Source organism: Nuphar pumila, chromosome 9, assembly GCF_984573655.1.
Source record: "Nuphar pumila chromosome 9, dmNupPumi1.hap1.1, whole genome shotgun sequence".
Taxonomy (NCBI): Eukaryota; Viridiplantae; Streptophyta; class Magnoliopsida; order Nymphaeales; family Nymphaeaceae; genus Nuphar; species Nuphar pumila.
The window spans coordinates 3,245,564-3,265,483 of NC_143257.1; the positions used below are offsets into that span (position 1 = coordinate 3,245,564).

The window sequence follows — 19,920 nt, forward strand, 5'->3', positions numbered from 1 at the left end:
CAGGAAAATCTTGCTAAGAAAATCTCACGATAAAAAAAAAATTGATTTCTTTAAAAAACATAAGGATATAGGAAATTAAAATATACTAAAATAAAAATAAACTAGAAAAAATATAAGAATGTAAATGCATTTGGTGTTTCCAGACTTACATGAACTAGGCTCGGTCGATACCTGATAAAATAATATTATTTTAAAATCTTTTTTACACTATAAAATCACGGATCTTAATTAGAACTCGGGTCAAACCTGGATCCGGTATGAAATTTCACAAATCATACGTGGATCCAGGTGCAGAGCTACATGCTAGTTAGGGGTGGGCAAGTGCCCCTAACTTGAAAATCTCCAATAAAGGGGTTTGGGTCCCTTCCCTCTCTCTCTCTCTCTCTCTCTCTCTCTATATATATATATATATATATGTGTGTGTGTGTGTGTGCGCGCGCTTGCACGTGCACGCTTACCCTAACGTGAATTTCTTGCTCCGCTCCTGAGTGGATCTATATATTAATCAAACGACTTTGGGTCCAACCCGACCATCTTCTTCATCATTAAATCCTGACCCTAAAGGGATTGGTATTTGGTATGGGTCAGGTTCCAGTCAAATCGGTCACATTGATACCCCTATTGAAATTTTTGTCAAGGGACGTGTTATATCAGAAGGCACAAAACAAAATGTGGACGTGCCATGTGACACGGTATGCCATGTTCAAACCACAATAACAAATATCTGGCACATTTTGAAAATATCGTTTATTTTTCGAAATCTGATATAATTCTAAAAAATTACAATATCTTAAAAACATCACGCTTTTATCGTGATATTATGGTATTACTAACATGATATTAACATTTTTATGCATATATTTTGGTGCTTTTATTATATATATATATATATATTTTTTTTTTATAGGAAAATTGAAATATGTAAATTGGCATGAACCGAGAATTTCATAGGTTTTTTTGCAAATCTAACCTTGTAAATGCATTAGACATGGTCCATTTGCTTAGTATCGACTATTAGATCATTATAAATAGAATCAAGAAATGTGTTTTTTTATGCTTGCATATTCATGAAAATTTTGAGTCATTGATTTTCAAGCTTTAAAGATCTTACTTATATATCATAATTGAATGATCCAAAAGTGAGTTTGTTTATATAAAAAGCATGCATTTAGATCACATTAGTATAGTAAAATTTTAGAAAAAAATAAAAAAAAAACTTATGAAAAACTCAGTTCATACCAGTTTACTTATTTGATTAGTTTACATATTTTAATTGCCCTTTTCTTATATATATATATATATATATATATATATATATATATATATATATATATATATATATATATATATATATATTAAGTATTGACCACCATTTTATCAAGAAGAGCATTTTATAAAACATTGCAAGATTACCGCTTGTCAAGAAAATGCCGAGACCGATATTTGTGACCATGTTCAAACATTGTTTTGCAATTTTTAATAGTTTTTAATTATATTTTTCAGTATTTTTTAAATAATCCATACACTATGCTAATGCATTGTTTTACAAATTTTAATAAATTTTAATTATTTTTTAGTAGTTTTAACAGTCCATATACTTTTATATTTTAAAACAAAAAATATTAGTTTTATCAAATTAAATGTGAAAAGAGTCTACACCTTTAGAGTCACTAGAATATGAGAACTATATTTTTGAGCATTCTCAACATTCTTTTTTTTGCAAATCCAACCATGTGGATGTGCTTGGCATGGTTAATTTGCTATGAATCAACCATTGGATCATGTATTTTTGATAAAAAAAATATAATTTTTGAATGCTTGAATATTTATGAACATTATGAGCCGTTGATTTTAAATCCTTAAAAAATCTAGTTTATGCATCAAAATTCGATGATTCAAGGGCGGGTTCTTATAAAACCAAGCATGCAGATCACAACGGTACGGTTAGATTCAAGAGAAAAGAATAAAACAATCCATAAAATTTTGGTTTACACACTAGTTTTCATTTTTCCAATTCTCATATTCTAGTGACTCGGAGCCCTCGTATCGCTGCGGAATCCGATTCGGCTCATCTCATCCGAATCAAAGGGATATCACAATCTCGTAAATCAGGAGAAGTATTGAGGGCAAAAGGGAGAGTTCGGGTGCAGGTGAGAGGCCTATAAAAGGGGCTCAAGTGCGGGACTGTCATGCTTGACTGGTCCTCCTCACGTGGACAGTCTGTCAAAGGCCAGAGAGAGAGAGAGAGTACCAGATGCTCTCGTGTCTCTCCGAGGGAATAGAGAGAGAGAGAGAGCGAAAGTGTCATTTCCTTCTTCTTCCTCTAATATTCTGAGCTCCTCCTTCACTCCCTTTCCTCCTCCGTTCCGTCTCTTTTTCCGGCCGGTTTCGATCGTCCACCGGAGATCCTCTCCCAGTCTCAAGTGACAGATCGGTTCCGATTCGCGGGGGATTTCCTCCGTCCCGACTCGCTCACTCATCACACACGCATACTCTCTCTAAGATGGCGTCGCTTCTTGAAATGGGATGGCTGGTACAGATTCCTCTCCTTTCGCACCTTTTTTTTTTATTTTTTTACTTTAATTTCCCTTTTTTTCTCTTTCCCTTATCTTTCTTACATCATCACGAGGTGCACATTCTCTTTTTTCGCTGCTTTTCTGTTTGATTTTGTTTATAGCGTCAATTATCGGGTTTTTTTCTTATCCAGAAGTGCGGAATCTTGATTTCTCGCTCTTTACGTGCATTTTTCGTGGCTAGAATTGTTTCTTTCGGCTTCTTACATCATCTGTCTTCCCGAGATGCAGATTCTTTTTTTTTTTTCGCTGCTTTTCTGTTTGATTTTGTTTATCGTGTCAATTATCGGGATTTTTTTCGTATCCGGAAGTTCGGAATCTTGATTTCTCGCTCTTTACGTGTATTTTTCGTGGCTGGAATTGCTTCCAAACTGGATTGCTCCGAGTTTTGCATTGGGAGTTTTTTTTTCTGTGCGGTGATGGACGATTTGGTTTTTTTTGGGAGTTGCATGCGATTCTGTCCGTCTGATGCTTGCTTTATATAGGAAATGCTGTGTCTTTATTTGCTTGGTCGGTGGTATTGTTAGTGTTGCATGGTGTTGCTGTGTGTTTTTTCCGTTCCTGTTTGACTTATCTTAAATCTGTTTTTTTTTATGCGCATGCACTCCGCATTGTTGGCATCTTCGATTGATTATTGGAGGAATGAAATTATTTCTTGGCTTTTCCCCAGCAAGTTCTCCAAATTGACGGAAATTTGTTTCAGTTAGGCTTTGACTGTGTGTATAGCAACATATGGGATGCCGTGAGAAGAATCCATGATTTGGACAATGTTAGCTGTTTTAGAGTTATGTCTCACAGATACTTTACGTAGCGTGCGTGTTTCGTCAACACGGTAGGACACTGACATGAACACCAGACACACCATGACACTGCGTGGACACTTATAAACCTGTGTCAGACACGTTCAATACCATGAATTTCTAAGGAGAAGATGAACTTGGCGTGTACTAGAATAAAAAATGCTTGCAGTATGGGTTTCCCCGGATACATGTTTATTTGACCTTGTTATTTATTTCAATTTGTCCCATTCATTAAATAGAGTGAACTATTTTATTTAGTTCTATATGTATCTGTGAGATCAATATGCACGACACTATGACTTTTCATGAACACCATCAAAACTGTGTCAGATGGGGCAACACCTGGATTTCTTTGTAGAAGACTAACTCAGTGTTGCTAGTATCCAAAATGCTTATTATACAGATTTCACCATATCTGTATGTCCTTGGTATTCACATCAATTTGTCCCATTTCATTGAATGAGTCAATTATTTCAGTTAGTTGCACATGTGCTGTTACAATCAATATGCCTGACAACTGCCAAATGCCGAATTTCATTTAGTGTTTACAGCTAACTAAGGCTATTGCAACGTATACAGATCAATATTGTGGACTGCTTGCATATTAAGCTGTCTGATTTCTTTTCCCTACTTTTATTTCATTCCATCTGGTTGATGCTTGCTTTTTCTTCTTTTAGAACCATTAGGGGTGACTTCTTTGACAAGGGTTTTGGGTAAAGATTTTAATTCTTAAAGAGCATCACCTTAATTGGCCTGTTAATGCATGACAATTTTTTCTATATTTCAATAACAAGGAATTCTATTTAGGTTTAAATTCTTATAGCTGCATTAGTAATACATCTAGGCATCCTCAACTTTGTTGAGTTTTTAGAAGTAACTTTCGAGGCGCTGTCTCATCATGTCTCTTTCTTTTCTGTTTGATATAATACTGCTCTTTTCATGACCTTAGTTTTGTCATGTCTGAACCAAATTTTATATGCGTAGAGTTTGATTTATGAATTTTTGAAAATTTTGAATTTTCTTGACTTGACACTTTTGCTCAAGTGAACTTACCAATCCAGTACAACTAGTTGGCACAGTTTTGCCGATTCTAGGTTCCTACTTCTCCTGCTGGCTTGAATAAAAAGATAGAAAGTGTGAGTTACGGTTCCACTGAAGAAAATGAGTGTCTTTCAACTAAACTAAAATTTTTATGAAACATGCACACTGCTGGAGCCACGACCATCAAGTACCTAAGACTCTTAGCTGTTATTTGCAATGCTACTGATGACTGACAAAATATAAGCTTCCAACATAAAATTTCTTAGTTTCTTCTTTTACTAATTCTTGTGGTCTAAGACAGATGAAAGGACTCCTTGATGACAGTCTTATATGAAGACTGGACTCAGAAAACTGCCTGCAATGTTCCATATATGAAAACTTTGCTGACAAGTGCATGCTGCTGGGGCCTAGGCTACAGATATCTAAGACTCGTGACCATTATATGCTACAAAACCACTGACTATGACAAAATACTCCTGTACCTTTAAAATTGTTCAGGCTCTTCTTTTACCAAATCTGTGCTGGGGTTAAGGGGAATGGTTCTTTTGATCTAACTAAAGATGCAAGGACTCCTTGATGTCATTTGTATATTAGGCGTAACAGAAACTGCCCTGCAAGGTTCTACATGTGAAGGGTTTGCGGGAAAGTGCATGCTGCTGGAGCCCCATCCATCAAGTGTCTGACTCTTAACTGTTAACTGCTGTCTATGACCAAAAATATGCCTGTGTCGTAAATATTGCTCAGGTTCTTTTTTGATATTTGCATGAAGAAACCTCCCCAGGATCAGAGACCTAGCCGCGCTGGCTCTGCCTGCCGTACTTATGGTCACCGTCCTGGCAGCGTAAAACTCCGTGGGCTTACCCATTGCCCCCAGGAAGTCGCCACGCTTCGGCTTGCGCAAGGGGTGACGCCCATGAGATTTGAACCTAGACCACCCACCTAGCGGCCTAGGTCCCATCCCACTATGCCAAGCCCCTTTGGGGCGTATTGCTGAGGTTTCTATTTTACCAAATCTGCTTCCAGGTGAAAGTGAATGGTTTTTGTGATCTAACTAAAGATGAAATGACTTCTTGATGGAGCTCATATATGAAGGCAGGAATAAGAAACAACTCGGCAAGATTCTATATATCAAATCCCTTTTGTTTCTTTTGAGAAAATTGTATGTGAAATCTTATGTATCAAAAAAGTCTACACGACAAAAGTTTGAAGTCTACATGACTAAAGTTTCTTCTCGCACATACTGTAGTCACTAGATGGATTTTTAGGGATAACCATTGCCATGTCCAGACAAATGAATATCTTGGCTCTGAGAGAGGTGCTAGCCTATTAGATATCATGGTCACCTATGTCATTCAAGGTAATTTATCGGCGAGGATTTTTCTTAAGGATGTTTTCAAAAGGTGGAAAATCTTAGGAAATTCTTGGAAGCTTAAAATATTGGAAAAATATAAATAATAATAAGAAATAATAGATTTTGTATTATTTTTCTTACAAAAATATAAAGAAACAAGCTTCAAAATTTTTTAAAATACAAAATATACAAAAAAATAGATAAAATGAACTTACAATATATAAAAATAAGTTCTTTTTTTATTTTGCAAAATTATTATTGATATTTTCATTTTTTGAAATATTTTGAAAATATCATGCGATTTGCCCGGTATTATCAGCTACCTTAATTTCTCAGAATTTCTTGCGATATTTTCAAAATATTGCTGATATCAGTAACTATGTTCGATGTTCCAAAATGACACTGCAGTCAAAAGATGGGATGCCATATGCTATTTGCCTACAAATGACATTTCTTTGAAGTGGCTTTGATTTTTTATAGATCAAATGAGACACATTTTTGGTGTCTTTCTGTAGGTAGTCTCTAGTGCACTCATGAACTACAGTACTAATCAACTAACTGTTTGCACTGTAGTTGGCCACTGGCCAAGCAAATGTCACATACTGTAAACATTGATGATGCTTTTTCTAGAAACTTGGGTTGGAGAGCAGATTGCCTTCATCCCTTGGGATGTTTATTCTAGGAGCATGCATGGAGTCCCCTTGCAGTGGGGCATCCAAAGTAATATCACATACTCATGTCAAGCCAAGCAAAGTTTGGAATTGTTATTTGGTGGGTTCAAATGATATTCTTGTTGTTTTTTTTATTGACCCAAGACTTAGTGCGATGTAAGACTGTGGGTCTTACCGTGTTTCCAATTGTAAAGGCACTCGCTTATGTGTCATCACACAACTAGCTTGTATTTTAACTCTCTCTCTCTCTGTATATATATATATATATATATATATATATATATATATATATATATATATATATTTATATATATATATATAGTGGGTGGTAGCTGCCTACCACCCAGCTGGCTTACCACCATTTGGCATGCCTTCAGCGTGCACGAGACGCACACACATCCATTGGCGATTAGCCTACCACTTTCTGTATGTGTGCGTGTGTATATATATATATATATTTATATATTTGAGTATAAGGATTATCTTGTCCCTTCTTTGTTAGGTCACCAATAGGACCCTCAAAAAATCATAGTTTTAGGTGTTTTATGTTAAATCTGAACCATTAGATGCGTTTATCATTGCTTACTTATTAATAAACAAGCTTTGTTTCAAATTGATTTGATGTAAAAATGCAAAATATTTTATTATAAAATTTTAGTACAATATCAACCATTGATTTTTTTAACCTCTTTAAAATACATATCTGATCTGAGCTTAAAGATGCTTAATCAAATACATGTTTTTTATTGAGTGAACAATGATAAACACATCTAAGTTATCTAACAGTTCAGATATAGCATAAAACACAACAACAACAACAACAACAACTACGCCTTCATCCCAAAACAATTGGGGTCAGCGATATGAACCAAAAAAGAAATTCATTTTGGGTCTTCCACATGAATCCTTTTCCTCCAATCATTTCTATCCAACGCCATGTCCTCGGTGAGGTTCAAAGCATTCATATCCTTTCCTATCATCTCCATCCAAGTCTTCCTAGGCCTACCCGACCTCTTTTAACTAATATATTTTCCCATTTCTCCAACCTTCTAACTGGAGCATCATTAGGCCTTCGCCGAATATGTCCAAACCACCGTAAACGATTCTCTCGCATCTTATTTTCAATGGGTGCAACACCTACCTTCTTACGTATCTCTTCGTTCCGAATCTTATCTTTTATTGTATTTCCACACATCCATCTAAGCATCCGCATCTCAGCTACACTCATTTTTTGAATATGATGTCTCTTGGCAGCCCAACATTCCGTACCATATAGTAAAGCGGGTCTAATAGTCGTCCTATAAAACTTTCCCTTCAACCGCAATGGCATTCTACGATCGCACAGCACTCCAGTAGCACTTTTCCATTTCATCCACCCAACCTTTATCCTATGATTTACATCTCCATCAATTTCTCCATACTTTTGAATGATGGATCCCAAATATTTGAAATAATCATTCACCGGTATATCTTGCTCACCAAGCTTCACTACACTCCCATCACTACTTCGTTGCTTACTAAACCGACATTCCATATATTCAGTCTTACTCTTACTCAACTTAAAACCTCTAGCTTCCAATGTCTGTCTCCATAATTCTAACTTAGCATTAACCCCAGCTCTAGACTCATCAATCAAAACAATATCATCAGCAAACAACATACACCACGGTACATTTTCTTGAATTGATCTCGTAAGCTCATCCATCACTATCGCAAATAGGAAAGGGCTTAAAGCAGATCCTTGATGTAACCCAACCGTTATCGGGAAATTGGTTGTCACCCCTCCACAAGTGCGGACATTGGTTACTACTCCTTCATACATATCTTTAATTATACTAATGTACTTGAGAGAAACACCTTTCTTCATCATTGTCCACCAGAGAACGTCCCTAGGTACTCTATCGTATGCCTTCTCTAAATCAATAAAAACCATATGCAAATCTTTGTTCCTCTCTCTATATCTTTCAATAAGTTGTCTAAGAAGATGTATAGCTTCCATAGTTGATCTTCCAGGCATAAAACCAAATTGATTCTCCGATATCATGATAACCTTCCTCAACCTAGACTCAATCACCCTCTCCCAAAGTTTCATAGTATGACTCATGAGTTTTATACCACGATAGTTTGTGCAATCTTGTATATCCCCCTTATTCTTATATAAAGGCACCAAAGTACTCTTCCTCCACTCATTAGGCATCTTATTTGTTCGCCAAATCAAGTTAAAAAGATTTGTCAACCATTCTAAACCTTTCTCTCCCAAGCATTTCCAAGCCTCGATAGGTATACCATCTGGGCCAACTGCCCTTCTTGATTTCATTTTCTTCAAAGCCTCTGCAATTTCTTTCTTTTGAATCTTGCGCATGAAGTCACGATTTATCTCATGAAAAGGAATGGAGAAGTCTCCAAGATCTTGAGCATGACTATCATTAAATAGCTTATCAAAATAATCTTTCCATCTCTCCTTAATCTCCTCATCTTTGACTAAAACCCTTTGCGTTTCATCTTTGATACATCTAACCATACCCAAATCCTTCGATTTCCTATCTCTCATCTTTGCAAGCCTATAAATATCCTTCTCGCCTTCTTTGGTATCCAACTTGTCATAAACCTCCTTATATACCTTAGCCCTCGCGTTTCGAACAACTTTTTTAGCTTCCTTCTTTGCTATCATATACTTCTCCAAATTCTCATTATCACGACTCTTACTTAGATTTCTATAACACTCTCTTTTAACCTTAATAGCTAATTTGACATCCTCGTTCCACCATGATGTATCCTTACCTAGTGGTGCACCGCCTTTAGAATCACCCAATACCTCCTTAGCTACTTTTCTCATACCACCCGCTATCTTATTCCACATTGATTCTGAATCCTCCTCAAGACACCAATCAACTTCCTTAACTACCTGCTCTACAAACATTCCTTGTTTAGCTCCTTTCAGTGCCCACCACTTAATTCTAGGATCTATCCTATGTCTATCCCTTTTGCGGCATTGTCTAATTCTAAGATCTAAAATTAAGAATCTATGTTGTGTAGCTACACTTTCTCCTGGTATAACCTTACAATCGATGCAACAACCCCTATCTCTCTTTCTAAGTAGGAAAAAATCTATCTGACTCGTATTAACCCCACTTTTAAATGTTACTAGGTGAGACTCCCTCTTCCTAAACCAAGTGTTTGCTAAGATCATATCATAGGACAAACAAAAATCTAAAATCCTTTCTCCACTTTCATTTCTTTCTCCTATACCATAGCCTCCATGGATATTCTCAAATCCATCCCTACTAATGCCTACATGTCCATTAAGGTCACCGCCGATGAAAAGCTTTTCTCCATAAGATGTCTCTTGTACTACTCCATCTAAATCTTCCCAAAATTGATGCTTAATGGAATCATCTAAACCTACTTGAGGTGCATAAACACTAATAATATTAATAATATCCGTACCTAATACTAATTTAATAAGTAAAATTCTATCACCCTTCCTACGGACCTCAACTACATTATCTATAAACTGACGACTCATAACAATCCCTACTCCATTCCTATTTCTATTTATTCCTGTATACCAAATCTTATATCCCCAAGGTTCTATCACTTTAGCTTTCTCACCTACCCATTTGGTCTCTTGAAGACATAAAATATCAATCTTTCTCCTACACATAACATCTACTAACTCTACCAACTTACCAGTTAAAGACCCTATGTTCCAAGTGGCTAACCTAATTTTGGAGGGTCCTACTCCTAACAGTGAGCTAACGAAAAAAGATGGCAGGATAATCCTCTCTCTCTCTCTCTCTCTCTATATATATATATATATATATATATATATAGTCACTAGAATATGAGAACTACCATGTGAACTGCGATTTTCATGTATTTTTTGTTCTTTTCTCTTAAATCTAACCGTACAGATGTGATCTACATGCTTGGTTTTGTAAGGACCAGCTCTTGAATCGTCCGATTATAATGCATAAACGAGATTTTTTTAATGCTTTAAAATTAACGGCTCATAATCTTCATAAATATTCAAGCATTCAAAAATCACATTTTTTCATTGAAAATACACGATCCAACAGTTGATTTCTACCAAATTCACCATGCCGAACACATCTACATGGTTGGATTTGCAAAAAAAGCATTGGAAATGTCCATATTTCTAGTTTTCATATTCTAGTGACTATATATATAGTGAGTGTGTGTCAGTTTTCTATGGTTAATTATATTCATCAATTTTTTTTTTTCTATTTAGCTGTAGTTTTCTGCCTGGTTCAAAAGAAAGCTCCTGCATATGCATGCATATTCACTGTATATATCTGTATCTATATGTTCTTATGTTATATAGTTTTCTTATTGCTGATGCCCTGTATTTGTTTTTTTGGTGATGCAGTACCTGACTACACATTTCACTGATTTTCAACTTGCTTCCCTGGGAAGTTTCTTTCTTCATGAAAGTGTCTTCTTTCTGTCAGGCCTTCCATTCATATTCATTGAAAGGGCTGGGTTGTTAAGCAAGTTCAAGATTCAGGTTGTTGTCTATCTTATGTATTGGTCCTATATACCTACTGTGTGTGTGTGTGCTCCATTCTGGGTGTTACTGTCCAATCCGAGGCCTGTCCATGTGGGTTTTGAACACATCTGGAATGGCTGGCACCCTGGACAGGTTTCCTCATCATAAAAAAAGGTTATCTTGTGGTGCTAAGCTGATGGTTTACTTGGCATCATTCATGTATTTCTATAGCTACCTAATATTGTTTGTTTGATGCAAGAAATCATTCTAACTGCATTGCCTTATATTTTTGCTTAGAAAGTTTGGAGGGAAATGCTTTTTCAGGACTGCTGATGTTTGATGCTTACCTGTTGCTAGAAATTGTATTTGTAAAAGCTAAGTTATGATTCATAGAATGTCCTCTGTAAAAATTGCTGTTTTGGTCATGAGGATGCTGAAACCATTTACCTGGAATCAATCAATAATTGGTGCTTGTACCAAGATATGGAATTTGCACCATTTCAAGTGCTAGGTTGTTCTCAAACTCTTGCAGGTTTCTTGTAACAGAAAACTTTAAAATTTCATTCTAGATCAGTGATAGGAAGTTTGCAAGTAATTAGCTTGCTAGGCCTTAGGAGGCTTAAATGACAAAATGCTGCAAGCTCCCTGCAGTTATTAAAATTGTTATTCTTTAATCAATCAATGCATAAATATTATTATAATATATAGGACACAAGCCAATGGTGAGATCATCTTTGTTGACTAGGAGTAAGATGCCACTGTTGATAAATCATGAACAATGTACTTGATCAGACAATGTATAGGATGAGTGTCAAGCTACCTGTAGCGCATACATTCCGAGTTAGATCTTCCCCCATTCTTCCTCTTTTTCCATTTTTGATGGTCAAGCTGGGGTGGTCCACCTGTAGTAATTTGACTTCTGATCACTAAGATTTAGTTCCTTTGCCATTGGCCCATCACATCCAATTTCTTCCAATAAGCATATTCCTTTTGCATGCATGAGCATGTATTCTAGGAATTTAGCATGGTAGGGCCAAGAATCTATATGTGTACATAGAATGCATCTACCATGGGCTGTTGTCATTGAACAAATACTGATTGCTACCCTCGATCAGCAACAAGATTTTCCATACCAAGAAATGACCATTAGGTGCTCTTCTTCATTATACTGGAAAGTCTTAAAACTCTTCTCTTGTCTTCTAGTCTGTTTTGTCGTGATTGCAAATAGCGCCATATGATTGATTGTAAGATAGATAATGTAGCTTTAACAACTATTGCAAGCAGCAAAGGACACCCAGCTTGTTCCTGCTTTCTTTTTAGCATTTATGTACTTTTTTCTCCTTGCATAGGGCCCTATTTTGTTTTTTGAAGTATTCATGTGCTTCTTTGATCCTTTGTTCTAGACTTCTAGTTAATGGACTTAATGAGCTTTGCTTTTTCGCATTATAACATTGTTTTGCCGTACATGATAGGCCTTTGACAATCCGTTCTTCTGGATCATGGCTCTTGATTTTACAGTTTTAACAGCCATTTCAGTTTCATGTGCAGTCAGCATCTGACGTCATCACTAGTAATTATATGAAAATTGTCAAAAACCAACTGTAACATTTCCTCTTTTTGGGTCTTTGGCCTCTTTGTAATTTCTCTAGTATGTTATTCTGGTTTGAGGGCTATTAGCCAAATTGCACAAATGAGCATTTATGTGCTTTTCAAGATTTTATCATTATCAATATCTTTGTTCTTTATTAAAGCCAACCTAGTATTGTTCTTCAATGTAATAAATTGAAGAAATAGCTACTTTTCTATATTTATCTTCTCGCGTTATTTATGAACTAACCTTGAGAGGGTACACCAAGTATGAGCCTGTACATGTATGAGAGTCTGTGCACCCCTCAATTGGACAAAAATTATTGTCACACCTGCAGTACCTGTTGTACTGCACATCCCTAAGATTAAAGCTGATAGGTGCTGGCTGAATAATAATAGTAGCATTAATATCTATTATCATCATTGTCACTACATTTTGTTACACAAACTATGGATGTATGAGAATTTACTGGAATTTGGTTAGTGTGACTTATGTGCACTATCCATTAAGATGATCCATCCTGTGCCATGTTAGGGTATTTGAAAATTTTCAGGCTTGAGAGCATCTTCTATTGTTTATGGTCATAATATGTCTTGCTTAGATATTCTTCTGGTTCAACTTGCATTTGTATATTATGTCAAAATTACGGAGACAATGTTTCATATTTTGCTAGCCAATCTGGGAATAACCTGTGGTTGGATTCAAACCAGAGACCATTGTCTGTGTGAGTGGTTTTGTACATTATACCCCACACTTGGCTCCCCACCCATCCCCCCAAAAAAGAAAAAATGGCAACCTTTTAATAGTGTGGACAGGTGTCATAAAATTTATTTCTGCTTTGTGGACAATGGCTTGCAAATTCTGTGTAATGTGTCATGTTAGTAGTTTATTAATGTCTAAGTGCATACTGAACAAGGTTTATTGGGTGGTGTCTAATTTTGTGGCACCTGTTTTTTAGGTTAACTTATGTCTTTTGCTATTGAAATTTTGATTGTGGTGACTATTTGCTCGTGTGATGGTCTGATTTTTTTTGTCTCTCTACAGAGCAAAACTAATACCCCAGCTGCACAGGAGAAATGCATCACAAAGCTGTTACTTTACCACTTTTGTGTGAACCTCCCACTTATGATTGTCTCATATCCTGTCTTTAGATTCATGGGAATGCAGAGCACTCTTCCGTTGCCATCCTGGTACTTTCAGCCAGGTCTTTTATAGCTAGATTTTGTCATTGATATGATATGCACTCACTTGTATGGGGATTTCGTTCTCCTGCGACTAAATAGGTTATACATTCTGTAAGATTCTCACTTTGCTTGCATGAATGATGCTGTACATAATGATGTTATGTGTTTTGATTCTACAGGAAAGTCGTTGTGCCACAAATCATCTCTTATTTTATCCTGGAGGATTTCGTCTTTTATTGGGGTCACAGGCTTTTGCATACCAAATGGTTGTATAAACATGTGCACAGTGTCCATCATGAGTAAGACACCATTTTGATCTTTCCGTCATTCTTATAATTGTAAAACCTGCCCAATAATCTTTCTTTATTTTGGATATCTTAGAAAACACTTTTGATTCTGTTCAGGTATGCAACACCTTTTGGATTAACTTCAGAATATGCTCATCCTGCTGAGATATTGTTCCTTGGGTTTGCTACCATTGTTGGACCAGCCATCACAGGGCCTCATCTATTTACCCTTTGGTTGTGGATGGTGTTAAGAGTCTTGGAGACAGTAGAGGCACACTGTGGTTATGATTTCCCCTGGTGCCTATCAAAGGTGCTACCTGTATATGGAGGGTAAGCCGTTCTTGGTGCTTAACTTTCACTTCGGTTTACCATTGAGGTGGTATCCCATGTGGTCCTGTGTCAAACTGAAGGCCCAGGATCGAACCCCGCTGCCACATGGGGCTGCTGTTGCTTTTACACGGTTGAGTCACGTAAGGCTGGGTGGTCGTGTCCCCAACCCGGAGTTTTACCTTGCAGGGAGGCGGGCCCATTAGTGACCTGGCTCTCGGTGAGGGTTCCTTCGTCATCAAAAAAGAAAAAAAAACTCACTTCCGTTTGATATACTTATATAGCTTCATCAAAATCCGTGATTGCTTTAATTAGTTTATTTTGTTTATTGACAGGGCTGATTTTCATGATTATCATCACCGACTGCTTTATACAAAATCTGGCAACTATTCTTCCACATTCACATATATGGACTGGTACGAGTGATTTTGATTTTAAATCTCGTATTTGTTGCCTGTCTATAATTGCTATAATTGGGCTTTCATGCCTATGACATTCTACTCTTGTTGTTGACTTGCATATCTATTAGCCCATTCTTTTTATTTAAAATTTAGCCTTAACGTTTTCAATTTCCATCCCTGTCGAAACACTTATCATTCAGCTTTTGATTTTTGATCTCTCAGACCACAATTGTTTATGATTTTGCGGACATATCACAACCTACGGTAATCTACAGCTAAATTAAGTCTTCCCACCCTCACATTTGTGTGTGTGTGTTATAGGTCACTTCTTCTTTCCGTCACATTGGGGTTCGTCTTGGTAAAATATTCATTCTACCATAAAAACAGAAACAAGGAGGAAAAAAATAAAAAAGAATTTACTTCAGGCTATGTAGACCTGGGTGAACAGGCATCAACATTCATGACGTTTTAGGGTTAGAATAGAGTATCAAAAGCTTCTTAGATAGGTGGGAAACCCGCTTCCCGAAAACTCGCTTCGGAAGCACGATACTCCTTGCTTTTGAAACTTGAAGAGAATCTTGTTTCTCCCATGCTTCTCCTATGCGTGCACACACTTCATCTATTCTTATGTGTTTGCTCACTCTACTCTTCATTTTTTGTATGTTTCCTCTCACACTTCTCACTCACTTCCATGTGCTTTCTCTAAATTGACAATGTCATTTTTAGATGTTGTTAAAAAAATAATTCTTACACTAAAAAGTCATGAAATTTAAGTCACTTTTATTTTAGTTTTTGTTTGCATTCCATTTCGATTCCTATTCAATTCTTATATTGTTTTTTTATTCCTCGCTTCCCGCTTCTTATAAATTTTAAAATGCATTGCTTCCGCCTCCTGTATCATTTTCCGCTTTCGCAACCTTGGGTTAGAACGTTTAGTAGATAGTAAAAACCTAAATCTGTGTGCATTTCCCTAAACCATGGTAGCTATATTTACAGATTTTGGAACCAATAATACATCATCTGTTATGTTTATGTTGTCTGCACAACATGTGCTCTTTGACATTTGGATGGTGAATCGATTACCCAGCTCAATTTGGTTATTGTTTTCCTAATTCAGGCTATTTGGTACTGACAAAGGTTACCAGAAACTGAAAGCACTGAAGAAAGAAGAGTAGTGACAACATTTTGTAGTTTGAGTTAGCAGTTGTGTCTCGCTGGGGGTCAGCGTTGGATCGGAATCACTGGCGAGATTCACGTGGAACTCATCTTAGAAAGGTTATGCAGCTTGGCTTGATGTTGGCATCTTTAAGAAGGGTTTGTTTTAGGGACTTTTGTATGCATGCATTCATGTGGGAAAATGAAATTTTCATTTTAGCTTTCTTATCTGCATCAATTCTTTGCTTCTTGGCTTTTGATTACCAGATGAATGTATCCTGTTTTAACCTAACTTTTATGCATAAATGTGAATTAATTCGTGTGTAGTCAGTTGCTTGTTGGCCACTTCCGCAAAGTGACTGTCAAAGTGAGTTCTTGATGAATTCCATTAAGAGAATGGAGGTGACTTGTGAAAGAAAAATGTTTGCCAAGAATGCACATTCTTGGATTTTCTGCAATATATGAGTGGCATGCTTGCAATGCCCTGTGATTCTTGGATTTCCTCAAGATCCTGTAATTGTAAATCACAATTTCAACACCTTCTTAGTACTAGTGAAACATGAGAAGGTACAAGTTGTGATTGATTACTTAGATGTGGTTGTTTTTGCCTTTTGCCTTGAATCTTGTGACAAGCACAGTTTGAACTTTCTCATCTCACTTGTAACTAGGGATGCACACAAGCCAGGTTCAAATTGAGCTTGGGCTGGCTCAGCTCGGCTCGAGAGGAAGAAGTGACTGTTCAAGCTCGGCTTGAACAGCCTATGTCCTGCTTGGCTCGAGCTGAGCACATTTATAACATTTTTTTAAAGTTTGTGTCAAAAGTTCTTTTCTAAACCTTATGTGGTGGGCTTTGAACCCAAGTCACTTTTCAAAGAGACGACACACCCCTAACTCCTTTTGTGTTCAAGTATATAAAAATAATATTAATATAAAAACTGTAAATTTTTTTATATAACTATGTGAACCAAGCTTTAATTAGGTCTATCGAGCTGGGCTACCTGTTCAAGCTTGGGTACCGAGCCTAAACTTTTGTTTGTTCAAGATCGGCTCATTTATTTTTCGAACGAGGTTGAGCCCAATCCAAGTTTGGTTCATTGCGCATCCCTGCTTGTAACTAAAACAAACATCCTCTAGATTTCTCTGTGGAGCTTTCTTGGTGCCTTGAGGAGTTGACCGTATGAAGTTCCTGGGAGTGACTGGAAAAGTGCTTTTTCCATGACAAAATTGTGCTAATTTCGTTTGCTCGAAAGATTATTTATGGCTGCCTATGAGGGCTCTGCTCATCTGGTAAGGGCAACTTCTGAATGCCACCAAGTTGACAAGATGTCACAAGTTTAAAACCTGGTGTCCCTTACTGCAAGCTTGAAGCTGGGTGTACTATGATAAGCAGGGGACCTTGAGGGTTTTACCAACAGAAGGCCGGCCAATGTGTGGTTGGTGATGGTTTTTTTTTTCTTTGGATTATCCAAATAAAGATTATTTATGGTTGTGCAAATACTGATGAAACATTTCTGGACTTTGATTTTAGTTTGATGACCACCGAGAACCTCGGATCACTTAATGGACCCACCCATGCAAGGTAAACTCTGGGTGGGGTTTTTTTTCTTTGGATTATCCAAAGAAAGATTATTTATGGTTGTGCAAATACTGATGGAATGATTCTGGACTTTGATGTTAGCTTGATGCCGAGGAACTCTCACCGAGAACTGGGTCACTTAATGGACCCACCCTGCAAGGTAAACTCTGGGTGGAGTCACTAACATCCGAGCCCTTATGAAGCCCATCAGTTAAAGGTACTTGCACACCCATGAGAATTGAACTTGGGACGAAGGGATCAGCATCTTCTCCCCAGTCCCACTACCACTTGGGCGACCCAAGCGGGTGCGCTATATATGTATATTGTAAAAGAATTCCATTAATGAACCATTCCAGGAAATGTTCCTTTACTAGGACAGTGTTCGACTGTGTGGAATCTCAGACTGAGGGTCTGATCTGGTGTGGGCTCATGCAAGATCCTTCATTTTGCAAACAGAGGATCTTAGATCCTTGAAACACCTCTAAATACATGGGATTGTGGCAGGGGTTGAGGGTTGGCCAGAGATTAATTTTAGATCCAAGGTTCCAATTTCCAAATCACTTTGGATCTGAGCTTCGAGGCAATCATGCTTGCCTAGAAAGATTGACACAATTACATGTCCTCAAGCAGGATAATTTATCGAGACCAGTTGAGATGGGTCGAGATAGTAGAGCAAAGAACTGAAATCCCATGTTTGTTCAAATCTGTTTTTTGATGTTTTGAAAACGAAAGTATTTCTTTCTTTCTTTTTGACAAAAAAAGCTGAGGTTAGGGAGACCCCTACCAGTTATACATCCATACCATTTGGGGTTGAAATCTGTTTTTTGCAACTGTTAATTATCCCTAGTTAGGGGAAACTATAGTTTCTCAACTGACATGGGACAATCAGGGTTCGAAACCCACATGGGCATTGCTTTTGGCAAGGTCAAAGGTGGGTGTACTTTCTAGTGGACAAGGGAGACCTAAAGGGTTTTACCAATTAGGCCATGTTTGGATGACAAGGACAAAACCGGCAAAAATCAGCCTTTAGAGGTTTAAGTTTGGATTATAATTGAATGTTTAGTGCTCACTGCCCAGTTGGAAGTTTTTTTTTTTTTTTAAATTGAAAAATACTCGTCTCTGTTTGACCTGTTCTGCTGGGGCATTCTCATGAAAATATGGATCTTTATAAGGTATTCTACCCTTATGTTGCCTTGAAGAAACCTCCGATCAATACAGTCAAAATTGGACGCGTTGCAAACAGTGGCTAAAATGGCTCAGATATAGTCTGATATCTGATCCAAATTCAACATGTTATTTCCAGATTATGATTCTTAAATAAGATCCAAATGTGCATTCAGATCAGATTTAGATTTGCTTACTACGATCATATTTGGATTCAGATTGAATCTGAATCAGTACTTTATGCCAGATCTATTCCAGATTTGGATCAAAATATGATCTGATTACAATTCTGTACATTTAAAAGGCTTTTTTTCTTGTTAAGCCTTCACTGGGGATCCAGTATTATGACATGTATTTTGGATCTGGATTCAACCCTGACTCATCAGATATTATTCATATTTAGGTATAGATTCAGATCTGCTTCTTGTATTTCAGATTCAGATTCCGATCTGCATGATCACATATTTAATTGGGTATTTTGTGCTTGAGTTTTGATTTTGTTTTTTTTTCGTTTGGTTGCAAGTTTTATTTGAATCTATGAACTATAAATAAGTTGATAACTTCTTTTTTTCTATATTTTTTGTGTTTTTAATTTGATAATCTGTGTATTTTATATGTAATTTCGCTTGTCTACAGTCCATTCTCTGAACACTAACAAGCGAACCTGTTGTGTTTATTTGGCAGTCAGAGTTTCACGAATTGGGCTTGAGAAGGTCGAGACGACCATTGTGTTGGATTTGACTCCACTGATTTAGATGAGCCTAGGTTGCAACCTTGGTCCACTTGGAAGAATAGACCCACTAGAGAGAGATGACTCTATGGGTAGGTATGGGTAGGGACTCACTGTATATATATATATATATATATATAGGCTTTCCCTTGGATTGTCTAAAAAAGATTTGGTAGTAATGACCGGATAATCCACCATAGCTGGAAATCACAAGCCTTGTTCAGGAAGGCATCTTGGATCGTGTTTTTCTGACCTAAAAATATGATTTTTTTTTAGCAGCAAGCTTTTCAAACATTACAGCCTGTTGATTCTTCAGGCTGTTCAGAAAACCTGCTTACATGTTATAATCACATGCTTCAAAACTTATTTTCTCATTTGGCCAACGATTCAGGTGAATCAGCCGATACCAATACTCAAGTGAATCGTTATGAATCGGTCAAAAAATAACTAAAAAATATTACGTGTCAATCAGAACGTGACATGTGTTAAAGCCATTAAATAATATTAAAAATTTAATTCTAAGTATTTTTACATTTATTAAAAATAGTCAATTCAGGTTAGT

At 36.8% G+C, this 19,920-nt stretch overlaps 1 protein-coding gene and 1 long non-coding RNA gene across 3 annotated transcripts; both read left to right on the top strand.

Annotated features, from left to right (window-relative positions):
* Window positions 1–2,193: 2,193 nt before the first annotated feature.
* Window positions 2,194–16,215, top strand: LOC149828218 (methylsterol monooxygenase 2-2-like). Of its 2 annotated transcripts, XM_090017455.1 has the most exons (7): window positions 2,194–2,533; window positions 10,827–10,964; window positions 13,579–13,724; window positions 13,898–14,017; window positions 14,123–14,335; window positions 14,668–14,748; window positions 15,851–16,215. In XM_090017455.1, the coding sequence occupies exons 1-7, from the start codon at window positions 2,504–2,506 to the stop codon at window positions 15,906–15,908; spliced, it is 786 nt and encodes a 261-aa protein (XP_089873581.1). In that variant the 5' UTR covers window positions 2,194–2,503; the 3' UTR covers window positions 15,909–16,215. The 2 variants fall into 2 exon arrangements, with proteins under 2 accessions (XP_089873581.1, XP_089873582.1); XM_090017456.1 differs by lacking the exon at window positions 10,827–10,964 and having other exon boundaries at window positions 2,356–2,533.
* A 539-nt stretch (window positions 16,216–16,754) lies between these two features.
* LOC149828219 (uncharacterized) lies at window positions 16,755–17,893 on the top strand. The gene is made up of 3 exons (XR_016434007.1): window positions 16,755–17,175; window positions 17,417–17,467; window positions 17,567–17,893. It is a non-coding gene; the product is annotated as an uncharacterized LOC149828219 (long non-coding RNA).
* Window positions 17,894–19,920: the final 2,027 nt, after the last annotated feature.